The sequence below is a fragment of the Labrus mixtus genome, chromosome 19 (genome assembly GCF_963584025.1).
Source record: "Labrus mixtus chromosome 19, fLabMix1.1, whole genome shotgun sequence".
Lineage (NCBI taxonomy): Eukaryota > Metazoa > Chordata > Actinopteri > Labriformes > Labridae > Labrus > Labrus mixtus.
Genome location: NC_083630.1, coordinates 15,662,218 through 15,678,016, shown reverse-complemented (window position 1 = coordinate 15,678,016; position 15,799 = coordinate 15,662,218). Strand labels below are relative to the sequence as shown.

The 15,799-nt window shown below is 40.8% G+C and overlaps 1 protein-coding gene across 1 annotated transcript in view; it reads left to right on the top strand.

Annotated features, from left to right (window-relative positions):
* LOC132994563 (melanoma receptor tyrosine-protein kinase-like) overlaps positions 1 to 15,794 on the top strand; it is a 37,437-nt gene extending 21,643 nt beyond the window's left edge. The window contains exons 4-27 of the mRNA XM_061064995.1: positions 1,692 to 1,826; positions 1,899 to 1,967; positions 2,521 to 2,639; positions 3,053 to 3,194; positions 4,084 to 4,197; positions 4,273 to 4,399; positions 4,612 to 4,685; positions 4,861 to 4,951; positions 5,230 to 5,429; positions 5,514 to 5,646; positions 6,184 to 6,274; positions 6,805 to 6,962; positions 7,052 to 7,084; positions 7,990 to 8,134; positions 8,341 to 8,463; positions 9,346 to 9,444; positions 9,867 to 10,052; positions 10,907 to 11,062; positions 11,304 to 11,379; positions 11,576 to 11,722; positions 12,216 to 12,313; positions 12,454 to 12,597; positions 12,748 to 12,841; positions 13,065 to 15,794. Of these exons, the coding sequence (XP_060920978.1) occupies positions 1,692 to 1,826; positions 1,899 to 1,967; positions 2,521 to 2,639; positions 3,053 to 3,194; positions 4,084 to 4,197; positions 4,273 to 4,399; positions 4,612 to 4,685; positions 4,861 to 4,951; positions 5,230 to 5,429; positions 5,514 to 5,646; positions 6,184 to 6,274; positions 6,805 to 6,962; positions 7,052 to 7,084; positions 7,990 to 8,134; positions 8,341 to 8,463; positions 9,346 to 9,444; positions 9,867 to 10,052; positions 10,907 to 11,062; positions 11,304 to 11,379; positions 11,576 to 11,722; positions 12,216 to 12,313; positions 12,454 to 12,597; positions 12,748 to 12,841; positions 13,065 to 13,429 (3,119 nt within the window). The 3' untranslated portion in view covers positions 13,430 to 15,794. The remainder of the gene's footprint in view (positions 1 to 1,691; positions 1,827 to 1,898; positions 1,968 to 2,520; positions 2,640 to 3,052; positions 3,195 to 4,083; positions 4,198 to 4,272; positions 4,400 to 4,611; positions 4,686 to 4,860; positions 4,952 to 5,229; positions 5,430 to 5,513; positions 5,647 to 6,183; positions 6,275 to 6,804; positions 6,963 to 7,051; positions 7,085 to 7,989; positions 8,135 to 8,340; positions 8,464 to 9,345; positions 9,445 to 9,866; positions 10,053 to 10,906; positions 11,063 to 11,303; positions 11,380 to 11,575; positions 11,723 to 12,215; positions 12,314 to 12,453; positions 12,598 to 12,747; positions 12,842 to 13,064) is intronic.
* The last annotated feature ends 5 nt before the right edge of the window (positions 15,795 to 15,799 follow it).

Sequence of the window (15,799 nt, the reverse complement as noted above, 5' to 3'; positions counted from 1 at the left end):
TTTCATTGCATCAACAAGTGTTGAAAATGAAGCCAATGAGGAAGTGATTAAAACCTGCAGTCCCATCAGTGTCTCCAAAGCCAGGAATCTCCATTAAAGGTCCCATATTATGCTTTTTCTGGTTTTATATGCTCTTTAGTGTGTTTTCCAAGTGTCCTGTGCATGTTTAGGCACATCTATGTGCAAGAATTCAAAGTCCGCGGAAACGCGGCTTCTCCTCCTGTTAGCTGTAGCATTAGCCGCATGTAACGCTCGGTTCTAGCCCCCCTCGATAAAAATTTGTCAGTCTGACGTCATTGTCAGTGTGAGATCACTGATCTAAGCCCATTGGCTCGTTGTGGCAAGCCCTGCAGCTCATGTTGAAATTTCCGAGACGCGTGCTGAGCAACTGACCAATAACGACAGAGCGGATCGGTAGACCAATCAGAGCAGACTTGGCCCACGTGGGGTCTAACAGTGTGGGCTCAGCAGAGTGTAGCTGACGGACTCAGAGCGTAGAGGGAGCAAGGAGGAGCAGTACATGAAAACAGACACTTTTTTCGGACTTTAGCTATTGTGAACGTACAAAAGTAGGTACATAGATTAAATATATGAACACCAAAAAGGGCAGAATATGGGCTCTTTAACACCTTTATAATGTCTTTTTTTTTTTTTTTTTTTACAGCAGAATTAACCTTATCTATTAAGAATTGTACCAAGACTTAGAGTTGTGTATTATTAGGGGCATGGCTGAGTTGACTAACTGGTGAGTGAGTAGTAGCTGTTTACCAGGAGGCTTACTGCCCTGCCTTAGCTCCACCTCTTTGTCTGTTTCTAGGTTGATCTAAAGTTAGGTAGACTCAGCATTTTCTGTTTGCTAAGCTCCATCCTTGGGCTTCATAATTCCTCTAAAGGAACCAATTGGTGATGTCACTGAGAAAACGTCCATGTTTTATACATGGTCTGGAGACAACATACAGTACGTAGGTTTCTGGTTATTTCCAAATTCAGAATTAATTTTTAATGATGTGCTGTTTGATCTCATTAATTATAATGGCTTGATATTTGGTCCATCTTCATCTCATTTTGGAGCCAGAAGTGACCACATCTGGACGTGAAGGTGGACAATCTCTGCTACACATCCCTATTAAGAGGTTGCCATAGTAATGAGTTTTCCACACGCCCTTAATCCACCCCTGCTTTGTGGTCTATTGGATTTGAGGTTTAAGGCTCGCCTCAAATCTTGGGTTGGTCTTAGGTGGAGACAACATTTCCAAAATGGTGACTGCCATCTATCAGCTTCATAACGCCTCTTCAGAAACCAATGGGTGATGTCACTGAGATTACGTCCATGTTTTTTTACAGTCTATGGTTCTTCCTTGGCTCTATGTACGTATAACCACTAAGTCTCAAGAAAAGTCCTGCCAGAAAGAGAGAACATGAAAACGGACCTTTGAGCAGGGGAAATCTCTGTGATGTAATAACTCTGGGTTAACGTGCCACTTACAGTATCACATACGTTAGTTGTTTCCTCAACTTTGTGACGGATGACTTATTTGAATGAATTTCTAAGACTTTGGATCTGAGGTTTTTGTTTTAAGGTCTTTAAACTTCCTGGACCCTCAAATTTGACTTGAGTTCATTGACTTGACTGACGTCTGACACCCAGATGTAATACTCTACTGTGTCTCTCCATCGTCTTTTCCTCACAGAGATCCTGAAAGGAGGGGTAAAGATGACCCACAATCCCTTGCTGTGTAACACCGAGACCATCCAGTGGTGGGACATCCTGGACAAAGCCAGCAATCCCAACATGCTTTTCAAGACGGCTGACTTTGCACGGGATTGTAAGTGGGATCATATCTGAAAGGCTGTGCTCTCCACGGTTTCATTGAATATTAATGTGTGTGTCTTTCCAGGTGAGAAGTGTGATCCCGGGTGTGTTAATGGTTCGTGTTGGGCAGCAGGACCAGATCACTGCCAGAGATGTAAACACACACTTACACACACACACACACACACACACACACACCTTTACATCTTTTGGACTTCCTCAATCACTGTCACACATATTTAACTCCCTCCACTGACTTTTCCCACCATGCATTAGTCTTTGTTTGTCTGTCTAAAGAACACCAACTTATCTGTCTGATTCTCTAAGCTCTAATCCTCTTCTCTGATCCATCTGAACCTTCTCTGCCTCCTTTCTTCTATGTTTGACTCTTTAATTTAGCTTTTCTTTGATTAGTCAATACATAACTACAACACAGGCTTCTCTTTTGAACAATGGGAGGAGACCTGTTGGCTATTTGTATCTACAGTCAGTGCAAGTGACAAATAAAGATTGAGGCAAAACAGTTCTCTTTTAAGGAGTTTGAAATCAAATGTGAAGTCCTGGACTTTGTCATGTCTCAACACGCAGGGCTCCAAAAACTTTTCTTTCATTCTACAACTAAGTGAACAAAACAACTAAACCAAACTGCCTGTAGCCATGCAGCGGCTGTCATGTTTTTAATGAAATATCTCTCTGTGTCTCCTCAGTCACAAAGTTGCAGTGTGCGGAGCAATGCAGCAGAAGGTGTCGGGGTCCCAAACCCATCGACTGTTGTAACGAACACTGTGCTGCAGGCTGCACCGGACCTCGAGCCACCGACTGCCTCGTCAGTTTTATGAATGTTTTTGTATCAATACTGTGGTCAACTAGTAGCTGCAACATTGTCTGGAAATTTGTTTGTACTAGTGTTGGGCATACTACTTTTAAATATAGTGAGCTAAGCTAGAGCAACATTCCAAAATTGGCTCACAACATCTAAGATGTTTTAATTTATAACTAGGCTTTTAATACGAGTCATTATTTTAATTGCGATTAGTAGTTTAATTTTAATAGTTAACGAATCATGCACATTGCACATTTATAATACCGTATTTTTTGCATTAAAAATATTTTATTTTGAAAATCATAGCTAAAAAGTTTGATAAAACTGGATACTGCCGGACTTCAGCCAGCTTGTACTTCACAGGCCTCTCATTTCAGTTGGAAAAATGACAATCTCTCTTTGTGTTTCTTCTTTAGGCCTGCACAGATTTTAATGATGATGGAACCTGTAAAGATACATGTCCTCCTCTGACCCTCTACGACCCCAAAACCCACCGGGTGGTCAACAACCCCAATGTCAAGTTCACCTTTGGGGCGACCTGCGTCAAGGCCTGCCCGCGTAAGGACATTGAACCTTCTCTTCTATAGGTTCCTGACATTCATAAAAATACTTCTAGTCTATTCTAATAACAGCATCTTCTAGTCCTTCTAGTGCCCCCTGTAGGCTGCATGGCATCCACAATATAAAAGTATAAGAACAAATCATCAATCAATCAATCTTTATTTGTATAGTGCCAATTTCATAACAAATGTTATCTCAAGACACTTTACAAATAGTCTAGAACGTACTCTTTATTAATCTGAATGGATGACATGTCAGCTAAAGGAAACTTCTGCTTTTTAGGTGGATGGATGGATGTATTTTCTTGATGGACGGATTTATAGATAGATGTAGGGCCTGATTTCTGGAGGAATGGATTTTTTGATGGATGGATGGATTTATGGATGGGTGGATGGAGGGAGCGATTTATGGATGCATTGATGGATGAATGGATAGATAAAGTGATGGATGAATTTCTTGATGGGTGGATCAATTTATGGATACATTGATGGGTGGATTTATGAATTTACGGATGGGTTGACTGTTTATGGATTTAGAGATGGATTGATTATATGGATGGATCAACTAACTAAGTGGTTCATGGATGGTTGGATCCCAAACTTTGAAATAGTGAACATTTCAGTGTACAGTATTTCCAGGTATGAAGAAGTATTTACAGATAAACTTTAATGTCTCTGGAGGTAAAATCTGATGAATATCCTCAAGTGATGTCACTTGAGTCAGATGACTACAAGTTATAAAATGCCAATAATCTAAGGATGTAAAGACATCTGTGGCTCATCTCTGCCTCAGGATAGAAGCTTAATAAGACACACTACTAGCCCACCTATGATTTTATTGAGACGGAGGTTGGTAGAAGTTAAAGCATGTTTCTGTTTCAACACAGATAACTACGTGGTGACAGGTGGATCATGCGTTCGCACCTGCAACGCCGGGACGTATGAGGTGGAGGAGAACGGAGTCCAACGCTGCAAGGCATGTGACGGACCCTGTCCTAAAGGTAGAGTGACAAGAAGTGAGAAGAACAGACAGAGACATGAAAACGTAATCTAACACAGTCTTCCTCCTCGTCCAGCCTGCGATGGAGTTGGGGTAGGCGCCTTGATCAACACAATGGCGGTCAACGCATCGAACATCGAGTCCTTTAGGAACTGCACTAAGATCAACGGGGACGTCTCGCTCATTGAGACCTCCTTCACTGGGTGAGAAACTCTTTTAATGAAAAAGACCTGGCTGTGTTAAAGGCAAAGACTCACTTTTTAAAATAGTGATCTTCTCACAGACATAAAATATAAGAATAGATTGCGTCTGCTAATAGATTCAAAGATTACTCATCATTGTAAAGATGTTCTTCATGAATATTTGTCAGAAAATGAATCTTTGAATTTAAGTTTTTTTTCATTGGCTCTTCCAGAGATGCACACTACAAAATTCCCCCGATGGATCCAGCTAAACTGGAGTACTTCAGGACAGTGAAGGAAATCACAGGTAGGTCAGAAGGGATCACTTAAAACACTTAATGGCAGGGAAGATTTTATAGATTGGCAGAAGTTTTTTTTTTTAAATCTTGAACTGTGACCGTGGGAAGAGTTTCACATTTAGAGGTGAGTAGATCTTATTGAACAGTGCAGGTACACTCATCGTGTGTGTGTGTGTGTCTCAGGTTTCCTGCTTATCCAGTCCTGGCCAGAGAATCTGACGTCTCTGTCCGTGTTTGAGAACCTGCAGATCATCAGAGGAAGAACGACACGAGCGTGAGTCAGCTGATAAATGGCTCTTTATAAAAATAGTTTGTTGACCAACCCCTATCAAACTGTCAAATAATAACTGAACATTTTATTATCCTTATTGATTTTTATTTTAAAGACGACTGTTAGACAAACCAAACTGAACCAAGAACTAATCGTCCCTCCCAGGGAAAATACACTTAACCTCTGCCTCCTCTGCATCTTGACAAATAAGAACTATTCTTTGTTATAAGGTTATAAACAAGGACTGTGTATAAATGTTGTGCTGAATCTCTCTTCTGCAGTCAGCACAGTCTGGCGGTGGTGAGGGCGAGGAGCCTGCGCTGGCTGGGTCTGCGCTCTCTGAAGGAGGTGAGCGCCGGCCGGGTCATGTTAAAGGAAAACTCTGAGCTGTGCTTCACCCGACCCGACCAGTGGACGCGCCTCTTCAGGTCCAAGGACCAGATCGTCAGCATGAAAAACAACGCCCCAGCTGACGTCTGCGGTGAGTCTCTGGGTGTGTGGCGGGATCACTGGTGCTACCTATGAGAAGTGAATAAATATGAATGTCTCCTGGTCTCCTTCACAGAACAGCACAATCAAACCTGTGACTCAGAGTGTACTGATGACGGCTGCTGGGGTCCGGGCCCCACCATGTGTGTCTCCTGTCGGCATTTCAACCGCAGAGGGCGCTGTGTCACGCTCTGTAACCTGCTGCAGGGGTGAGAGAGCGCTTTGAACCTCGGCATCTTCGCTCTGCTAGGATTGAAAGTTTTGGGCAGTTATTTAATTTAAATATTGCTATTCTTTAAAAGTTAGCTTAGAAATGTGCTACTTTTACTGTTTACCTTTTTGCACTGAGAGCACCTATTGTTTTGACCAAGTGGTCAAAGCAATAGGTTTCTCATGTCTCATGTTTTGCACTTATCTCAGCCAGTGAACTTTTTTCTGGCTTTTCCTCTAAAAATTTTTTCAAAATGTCCTCAAATACTGACACACCATAGAGGTTTCACAGTTGTGACATATGCGTTTCTAACTCAGACCCAGCTGTTTGAAATCTACAAAAGAACTTAAGAAGGTCCAAAGATGATGTCATGAAACTAAGACTTTAATATACTTTACAAAATATATACAAGCAGCGAAAAACTTATTTACAATCCACACTTCTCAAAACTGAAATATGATTCAATGTACTTAAACTAATAACTGATCAGTGTGTCCTGTGTGGGCTCCCGTCCTGTCTGTGTGTTTTTCTGCAGCGAGCCCAGAGAAGTGAAGGTGAACAGCAGCTGTGTGGAGTGTCACCCTGAGTGTCAGCTGCAGACGGGGTCCCCGACCTGCAGAGGAGCGGTCAGTCTGCTGCTGCTTGGCTTCAGTTCTTATTCTTCAGAGTTTACTGTGTGCAGCATTGGACAGCAGAGGACAGTCACTGCATTGTGCGCCTAGTTCTTCGTTTTCTCATATTTGTCCACGCTTTATGATGACATCAGCTGTAAAAGTATAAAATAAAACAAAACAATGTTGGGCAGTTTAATAAGCTTTTATTTTCTTTCAACAACAAAATGATCACGATCCATCTTGGCTGCAAAAAACTCAAATGTGGTCTCAAAGTAAACATGCCTTTATGTAATGTATAGATGCAAATTAACTTGCTTGGATATTATAAAATTACCTTTTATTAAGGGCTTAAAAAAAAGCGTAACATAATTTAAAAAACGTAAAGCAGTATAAAAGTTATTGAGATGTGAAAAAGCTAGAGACAAAAAACCCTCATAAATTTAGATTTTATGTTTCTTGTTTGTCAGATCAGGTCGAGCTGTGTAAAGAGCGTTTAAATATATTTTGAAATGACTGACATTTCTATCTCTCCTCTCCTGCAGGGTCCAGACAAGTGTTCGCAGTGTGCCCACTTCAAAGACGGTCCACACTGCGTGCCGCGCTGTCCTCATGGCGTTCTGGGAGACGGAGACATGCTGATCTGGAAATACCCCAACGGGACAGGACAGTGTCTATCCTGCCACCAGAACTGCACCCAAGGGTGAGACGCCGGCTGCTGATTGGTTGCTCAGAGCTGACGGAGCTCTCTGATTCAGAGTGACTCACACTGTGATGTGTTTGTGTCTGCAGGTGTTCGGGTCCCGGACTGTCCGGATGCACTGGGTAGAACTATAACCTCCATTTCTAATCTCTAATGAGCTCATTTCATTTTATCACAAAATATCTTCAGAGATTCACAAAAATAAAACAAAACTATGGTGAAAAATCTTGAAAGATTTATTCCAACAAAGAAACTCTGATCATGTGAGTTAATCCTCAACATGTTTAAATAATTGTACACTTTCTTTAAATGAAGATATATGTTCAAAGCGATACCACAGATGATAGAGATTGATTTTAAATATTCTCTCAGCAAATTTCCAATGACAACTGAAGGGATTTTTTTTTTTAATCTAAATTTGAATATAAGTAGCTTACATTTCCATATGCATATGCTGCATATTCCAAATAAATTGATCAACACTGCACATTACTTGAATGGATTGTTTATACTTGGTCTGATAGAAAAATGTTTTCTCTATTCTTCTATGATTGTGTTTGGGCTTCATGTGACAATGAATACGGTGTTCCACAGGGGAGTGTTTTGGGGACTTTACTCTTTATTTGCTCCCCCTGGGTAAAACTGTAAGTCATTATAGTGTCAAATGTCATCTTTATGCCAATGATACACAACAAAACATACATCTCTGTGTGACCATTGTGTGTTAATTTCTTTTCTAACTGGTAATGACATTAACAGAAGGATGAGTAAAAATCTTTTTAAGAATGAACAGAAAACAGAAAAATTTGGTTTCTTTTAGAAATTATTTCCAAATTCTTTAAATTGTCTACAAGGAGAAGAAGTTCCTCAAGTTTCTGATTGCCAACAAATGTATATATTTATGTGAAGAAACTCTAAGTGTGAAACCTTAATGAAGTGGAAAACTATTTAAAAGGGTTCTATGAGAGATTATTGTGTGTTCATGTATAAATCTGGATAATCGCCTGTGCTCTGTACATCCTAACAGTGCTTCCACCCACTCCACGCTGGCGGTGGGCGTGGTCGGTGGGCTTTTAATCGCTGTCATCGTGTCATTGGTTATCTTTGTGTTGCTACGGCGACGACGAATCCGGAGGAAGAGGACTTTGCGGCGCTTGCTGCAGGAGAGAGAGGTGGGAAGGAGTGTGAAGATAATAAGTGAAAATTGTTGTGAAATCTTTATTGAGTACAATTGTTTTCCATAAGAGAGCCGAGATGTTGAGTTAGACGTTTATTCCCAAAGAGCTGTACAGTTTTTTGTTTCAGTGTAAATCATGTTTACATAAATTGTTTTTTTTTAAGGATTTAAATAAAGTGTTTTTAAATGTGTTTGCTGTAGCTGGTGGAGCCGTTGACTCCGAGCGGTGAAGCTCCTAACCAGGCGTTGCTGAGGATCTTAAAGGAAACAGAGTTCAAGAAAATCAGGGTGCTTGGCTCCGGGGCCTTTGGGACCGTGTACAAGGTGCAAATGTTTGATACATAGAGAATATGTACAAATGATTAATGACAAATACATTTATTATGATAAACAAGGTCATCTTCTAGTAGAAAAAGATCCAGCCTTGACCTTCACTTCACCTTCAGCATGGATTTTAAAAGGATCCAGATGAAGTCCTTCAAACGTCCTTCAAATGTTTGGTTATAAACGTAGGCAGGGTACTAGGTCACTTAGAGAAAGAATATACATATAAGATGTTTTTCAAAAGAAGTGTGATGTTTAAAAAGTTCAGACTGTACATCAGTAGTGGCCAGATTGGAAAAAGCCAGTTACATATAAATAAGTGTCATCTGCATAAAAATGTACATCAGAGTTTGAAATTGTAGTTACAATATTATTAATTTCATTGCTGAACATAAGAGAGCCAAGACCAGACCCTTCGTGACATTTTAACTTAGGCTGTGTGTAATCTGAAGCCATGCTAACAGCTGTTTAAATGCTTTTGTGATGAAGACAATCATGTTGTAAAACTTTGATGAACCTCTAACTTTTCATGTAGCACCATCCTTTGGAAAACAATTTCAATGCGTCCAATTCTTTGGTTTCAGACCAAATACCTTCAGAACTAATGACATTTGTTCAAAGCTCAGCTGTGCCATGTTTACTGCTCAGTTAGCAAATATTATAATGCTAACAGGCTACAGCAAGATGTTGAACTAGTCCTTGTAAACATCTGTGTGTTAGCATTATTTTAATAAGCATGTCAGCTCTTGTTAAGTCATTCTAGGAGACATTGGAAAGCTTTAAAGTTTACATTTTGTATTCATTCATTGTTATATCTTTATTTGCTTATTATTGTATTTGACATATGACTAATATAATTGTATTGAATTCAATGGATTTCAGGGTCTTTGGATCCCTGAAGGAGAGAATGTGAGGATCCCAGTTGCCATCAAAGTTCTGCGAGAGGCCACATCACAGAAAGCCAACAAAGAAATCCTGGATGTGAGACCCCTCCTCTTTTTCTTCTTCTTCATTTATTGTTCTTTATTTTTCAGTTTCCCCTCTTCCTTTGTTTTTCCCTTTCTCCTTCTCTTTATTCTTCTTCTCATGACTTCCTTATTTACAGCCAGAAAATTACAGATTTATGTGCTCAAGTAATTAGTTTGTTATTATTATTTAATCTAAAATATATATATATATATTGTCATATCAATACAAAACAGTGATGAGACGGTGTAGATTTGACTCAGTATTTAGACATGTCCCAGTAAGTGCAATCCACATTTTTAAAACCTCTCACATACAAATTAAGTCTTTTTAGGAAATTTTATAAAATTTTACAAATCTCATTAAGGATCTTTTTGAGGCTTCAAAAGGGTCCGTGGGAACCCTGTACTGAATGTTTTTCTATTGTGTGTATGCAGGAGGCGTACGTGATGGCGAGCGTGGATCACCCTCACGTGTGTCGTCTGCTGGGGATCTGCCTCACGTCGTCTGTCCAGCTGGTGACTCAGCTGATGCAGTACGGCTGCCTGCTGGACTACGTGCGTCACCACAGGGAGCACGTTGGGGCCCAGTGGCTGCTAAACTGGTGTGTCCAGATCGCTAAGGTGAGCCCCAGACAATACGCCCATCATGAAATCCTCTGAAACCCTACGCTCTGAGCTCATGTTTCAGAAAATCTCTAGTTCCCCCTCTCTGCCCGGGGCATCCTCTCACGATAAGCCTGCTGAGTCCTATTAACCTGAAACCAACAGGAAACAGTGTGTGTGATGATGCAGTGCTAATCTCTTTAGTCTTTGTTATTTTTGTCTTATTTGGATCTTGATTTGCTGGGAAAATTACAAACAACAAGGTCATGAGCTCAGAGTAAAATCTTCATGTTGTTCTGAGCTGCAGTTTACTCCATCAGAGCTGCTAGTTGGACCCTTAAGGAGCTAAACTCTGCAGCAGCCTTTCAGATTTTCATTTGATACCAATGAGAGACGCCATAAATCTTCATTCAGGGGGTGACTCAACTGGTTGCTAAAAGAAGTTCAATCATTTGAAAATGTTGAGATTCCAACTTTCAGCTTTGGCAAAAAAAATGCGCTCAAAAGATTAACCTGGCTCTAATTTTTCTGCATCAAAACTCAGAATAATTTAATACCACACAGTACACAGTCATATACAAAATATGACATCAAATTAACAAGTGTAAAAGAGTGTGTTTTATTTGAGGTTTCCCTGTAAATACAGAAGCTGTGATACTGTGGAAAACAGATTATATGAAATCTCCCTGTTCGTCAAGCAACACCTCCTGACCCACTGTAACCTGTGTGTGTGTGTGTGTGTGTGTGTGTGTGTGTGTGTGTGTGTGTGTGTGTGTGTGTGTGTGTGTGTGTGTGTGTGTGTGTGTGTGTGTGTGTGTGTGTGTGTGTGTGTGTGTGTGTGTGTGTGTGTGTGTGTGTGTGTGTGTTTTTAGGGGATGAACTATCTGGAGGAGCGTCACCTGGTGCATCGAGACCTGGCAGCGAGGAACGTCCTGGTGAAAACTCCAAACCACGTCAAGATCACAGACTTCGGCCTCGCCAAGCTGCTGACAGCAGACGAGAAGGAATATCACGCTGACGGAGGAAAGGTGAGATTCTTATTTTTCACAGTTACCACCCAGACAATATATCTGGGTGGTAACTGTTTCCAGGTGAGCAGGAACGTACTGGTAGGATTGAGTAAGTAGAGTAACCCTGAAGTTGTTTCACATTTTTTTTCTGTTTTCATAAAGCTCCAAGAATAGAAGTTCCCCTTTGCTTCCAGTCTTTGTGCTAAGCCTGATTAAATGTGCACACAGATGATTTCTAGTCACTCTCTGCTTTCTGTAGGTTCCCATTAAGTGGATGGCGTTGGAGTCCATCCTCCAGTGGACCTACACACATCAGAGTGACGTCTGGAGCTACGGTGAGCCAAACCTCGGCAGTCACATTTTCTATTGCAATCCAGTATTTGGCTGGGTGCATCATTTATGCCATGACAACACAAACAAATCACATCAAATCAAAACAAGATCAGCACGATGGGTCCTCTGATATTTGTAACTGAGATGACTTCACCAACCATTCAGTGGGTTAGAGCTGTTAATAATCGTGTCCTTCAGGTGTGACCGTGTGGGAGCTGATGACATTCGGCTCCAAACCGTACGACGGCATCTCGGCCAGTGAGATCGCCTCTGTGCTGGAGAGAGGGGACCGTCTGCCCCAGCCCCCCGTCTGCACTATAGACGTCTACATGATCATGGTGAAATGTAAGAGCCAAGGGACGGACACAGCAACAGACAGGAGTCGGGGTAGAATTCACAAAAGGATACTGCAGCTTTGGAGCCTAATAAACCTGTGCAAACTAGACAGAAAGAAACAATTACACCTCAAATCTCTGCAGAGTGAAACACACGACTGTGCTACAGAGCCAACAATAGCATCTCCGTGCTTTGCTGCTGTTTGCACTTTTTAAATCAGTCAGACAAATGAGCCTTGTTGCATAAAAGAACCAATGCAGCGCCAACAGCAAGACGCCTTTTTAAGTGAAATTATTGACATTGTCAGAGGGCTGATGGTGACTTTACCTGCTCTTTACTTTTGGGATAGTTCAGCCCAAATTGGTGAAATGACAGAAATAGCCAGATTGACCATAAAGAAAGATACAAGTACCTCACAAGATAAAAGCAATACGACTTAAACTGGGAGGGTTTCTTTCGGAAGTGTTTGTGCAGATGTTTTCATGTATTTTTCTCTCTGCAGGTTGGATGATTGATCCGTCCAGCCGTCCAAGATTCAGAGAGCTGATAGCCGAGTTCTCCAAAATGGCCAGAGACCCTTCTAGATATCTGGTCATACAGGTACAACTAGTGTGTTTATGTGTGAGAAAGAAAGATCGTTATTTCTTTTTTTAAGAGGATTATGATTTATTACACCCTTAATCTTATTTTGGTAGTTTTCCAACATCTTGTCAGAATGAACACAATCTAATCTGTCTCAGGGTGACCTCCCCAGTCCGTCAGACAGCCGGTTTTACTCTCGCCTGCTGAGCTCAGACGACATGGAGGACGTGGTCGACGCAGAGGAATACCTGCTCCCTTACAAAGGGCTGAATAACAATGACAACCGCCCCTGCAACGCCACGGTACACAGTGTTTCCAGTTTCTCCATCCTGTCAAGCATGAAGATATTAAAGAGAATGAATCAGGAGGAGTTATCAAGACAAAGTTCAATTCATGCCATTTCAGTAAGAGTTTCATCCAGTTATATTGTTTTGTCTTTTTTTTTTTGTCAGAACGGTCGTCCGGTCAGAGAGAACAGCATCGCTCTGCGTTACATCACCGATCCCACTCAAACCTCACTGGATAAAGAAGACAGCGCCGGCCATGGTAAACATCTCAAATGTTACTTGAATGAACAATCAGATGATTCAGAGTCTGAGGGAAAGTTTGAGGATAAATAATTAAAAGCAGACAAAATATAAATCTGACTTAATAAGCATAAAAACTAATACAAAATATAAATATGAAACAATTTAAATTAATAGTTCAGAATTTGGAAATCAATCAACTAGCAAACTAATTAAAAATATCCCTTCTTTTCTTTCTTCAGAGTACATGAACCAGAGTATGAGTGATACCAGCCGGAGCAGCAGGCTCTCTGAGGTTTTGAACCCCAACTACGAGGACCTGAGCATGGGCTGGGGGGCCGCCTCGCTCCCCTCCCCTCAGGTGGACGCAAAGCCCTACTCCAGGGTCCCTGAGGTACCAGAGTACCTGAACACGGCTCAGAGCTCGCTCCCTCTGGCCACCAGCAACAGCCTCGACAACCCAGACTACCAGGCGGACTTCCTGCCTCAGGCCCTGTCCTCCACCACCAATACCACCGCTTTAACGGGGAACAGTCTGTTCCTCCCAGCAGCAGAGAACCTGGAGTACCTGGGTCTGGGTATGGCACTGCATCCCCCTGTCCGCTAGGGGGCAGCAACATCCAGAGGCTTTGAACTGAAACTTTGAGGCTCTGTCCAAACCAAATGTCGAGACTTTAATGAGACTTTAATTGAGACTGCTGACAGTATTTTATTTATGTTTTATTGTGAAGTGTACCAGGAAATGGGGACTGAGCAGCAGCGTCGTGACAGCCTTCAGTCACTGAAGGAGAGGAGAGGTTTTTCAAACTGTGAACTTTAAATAGCTTCTTTTCACATTTTTCACTTCACAAGGAAACAGAAGCACGATGATTACCGAACAGCAGAAGATGTCAAGACAGAATTTTCTGAACAAAGCACAGCAGGAAGATCGTGACTTAAGTAGCTGGATGGACGTTTGGACAAAAGCACTTCAATCATTTCCACTTAATCATCCACTTCATCTTCTCTGTGAATCCTTCCCTTTGCATGCTTTTGTCTGTCGTCATACAGTAAAAAAATGGAAGCACAATGAAATCAAGTCAGATCTGAGACTTTAAGAGCTCACACACTGATGTTTGCTGACGAACAGATTCTCCTTGAATTATCCAAAAAAGACAAACTGGGGATTTAACCTTGAGATTAGAAATATCTAACTATGAGATGACATTAAAAGACACCATATGGTGGCGTAATAAAGGCATAAAAAACAAAAATACATCTTTAAAAAAGACCCCATATGTGTCTGGTAGCTCCTCTTTGATCATGACGTTTTCATTATAAATACTACAACAGGATCATATTCAGGCATGACATGATAAATCCTCCATCCATCAGGTTTCAGACACAGTGGCGCCCCCATCTGTTCATGTAAAAGCAGCTCAGGAACAAAAAGGAAAACTGAGTTGTAATAGGAGATGTTTTAATTTGGAAAAAGGCCAATTGTCTTGTAATAGCAAGATATGTTTCATGTTTAGTCCGTAACACTTTACTGGAGGACCCTTCATCTACAAGCAACATATCCACATTTAAAAAAGAGTGAACTCTTTAATTTCATTCTGAGCAGACAGAAGAGCCTTTACAGGTTTGTAGCTGTACACTGTTAGAACTTTTCCTGTGAAGATGTTTTATGTGCTACACTGAGAGTCTGTTTATACAGCAGACACTTACATGTGCATGCAATGATGTTATAATTAGCTTATTCTTATTTGTTTTAGGACTGTAGCTGCTCAGTTGTGGGTCATAATGTATGGATAATATGCTTCCCAATTATTACAATATCATTATTTTGAACGTGTTAAAGCTTACTGATTAATGAAAAAGAGCAGATGCAAGGCTGCACGGTGCCCGTTCTCAAAGACTCCTCAGTCTGTCATTTATCCGTGCGTTCATATCATTCTGTAGACATTTATTTTCAGCTGTTTGAAGAGCTTTCATGCACTAGACCAGAGGGTTTTTTTTTATGGACTAACAGTATTTGTACACTTTGGAAAATAGTGCAAAAGAAACAACATTAGTGTTCTCATTTTGATCAAATACTGTTTGTTTTTGTGACATATTCCCGCTTGAACCAGACAAGATGTTCTTCAAGGAGTCCAATCACAAAAAAAAACTGTAAAATCTCATCCAAAAAGTAATCGTTTGATATTGTTGTCCTTTGACTTGACAAAAACTCAGTTGAGCTAAATGTCTTTTATACATTTGTAAATGTTTATACTGAAGTATAAAAGGTCTTTTATTTTTTATTCTCCTTTTACTTGACCAAAATGAGCCAAACTCTGACTTACTGTTACTGCACACTGACTCTCTCTACTGTTTAAGTTTGTCACTGCTGTTTGTGTAAATGTCACTGAAGCTGAGAGGCTGGTTGATGATTCATCCTCAGGACTGGTTGTTCAATCTAGATCTAGATCACAGTGATCCAAAATTTGAAACATTTCTGCTTTCAGGAGCGGCTAATCCATTCTACTTTTTGCCCCCATGTTTCCCTAACTAACACTATCAGCTCAACCTGATCCAGATACAGACTTGTCACCACTTCTGGATTACTTTTAGGCTTCTCTCAATGGGATTTCTTTATTTATTCTTTTTCCATGTACTTGTCAAAGTCATGCAACATCTTAGAGGAAATAAAGCAGACGGGACTCACAGTCTGACGTCGAAAAAGGATCACAATGAGGAGGAAAGATCAGTGAAGTCCTGATGTTGAGTAATTGAGCCTGAAGATATTGTCAACCTGATTGCACTCATCTTCCATTAAAAAAGACACTGAGTCCATTATGTGTGGAATGTTTGTGTTTTCTTGTGTATATAATTTGAGCTTTAAATGTTATGAAATGATTTGTGATAGACCAATGAGAAATCTTTGCTGTTAACAGGGTTAAGCCAAACTGCTCACATGGCCTCCTTTTTGTGAATAAAACATCAAAGTTGTAGTTTC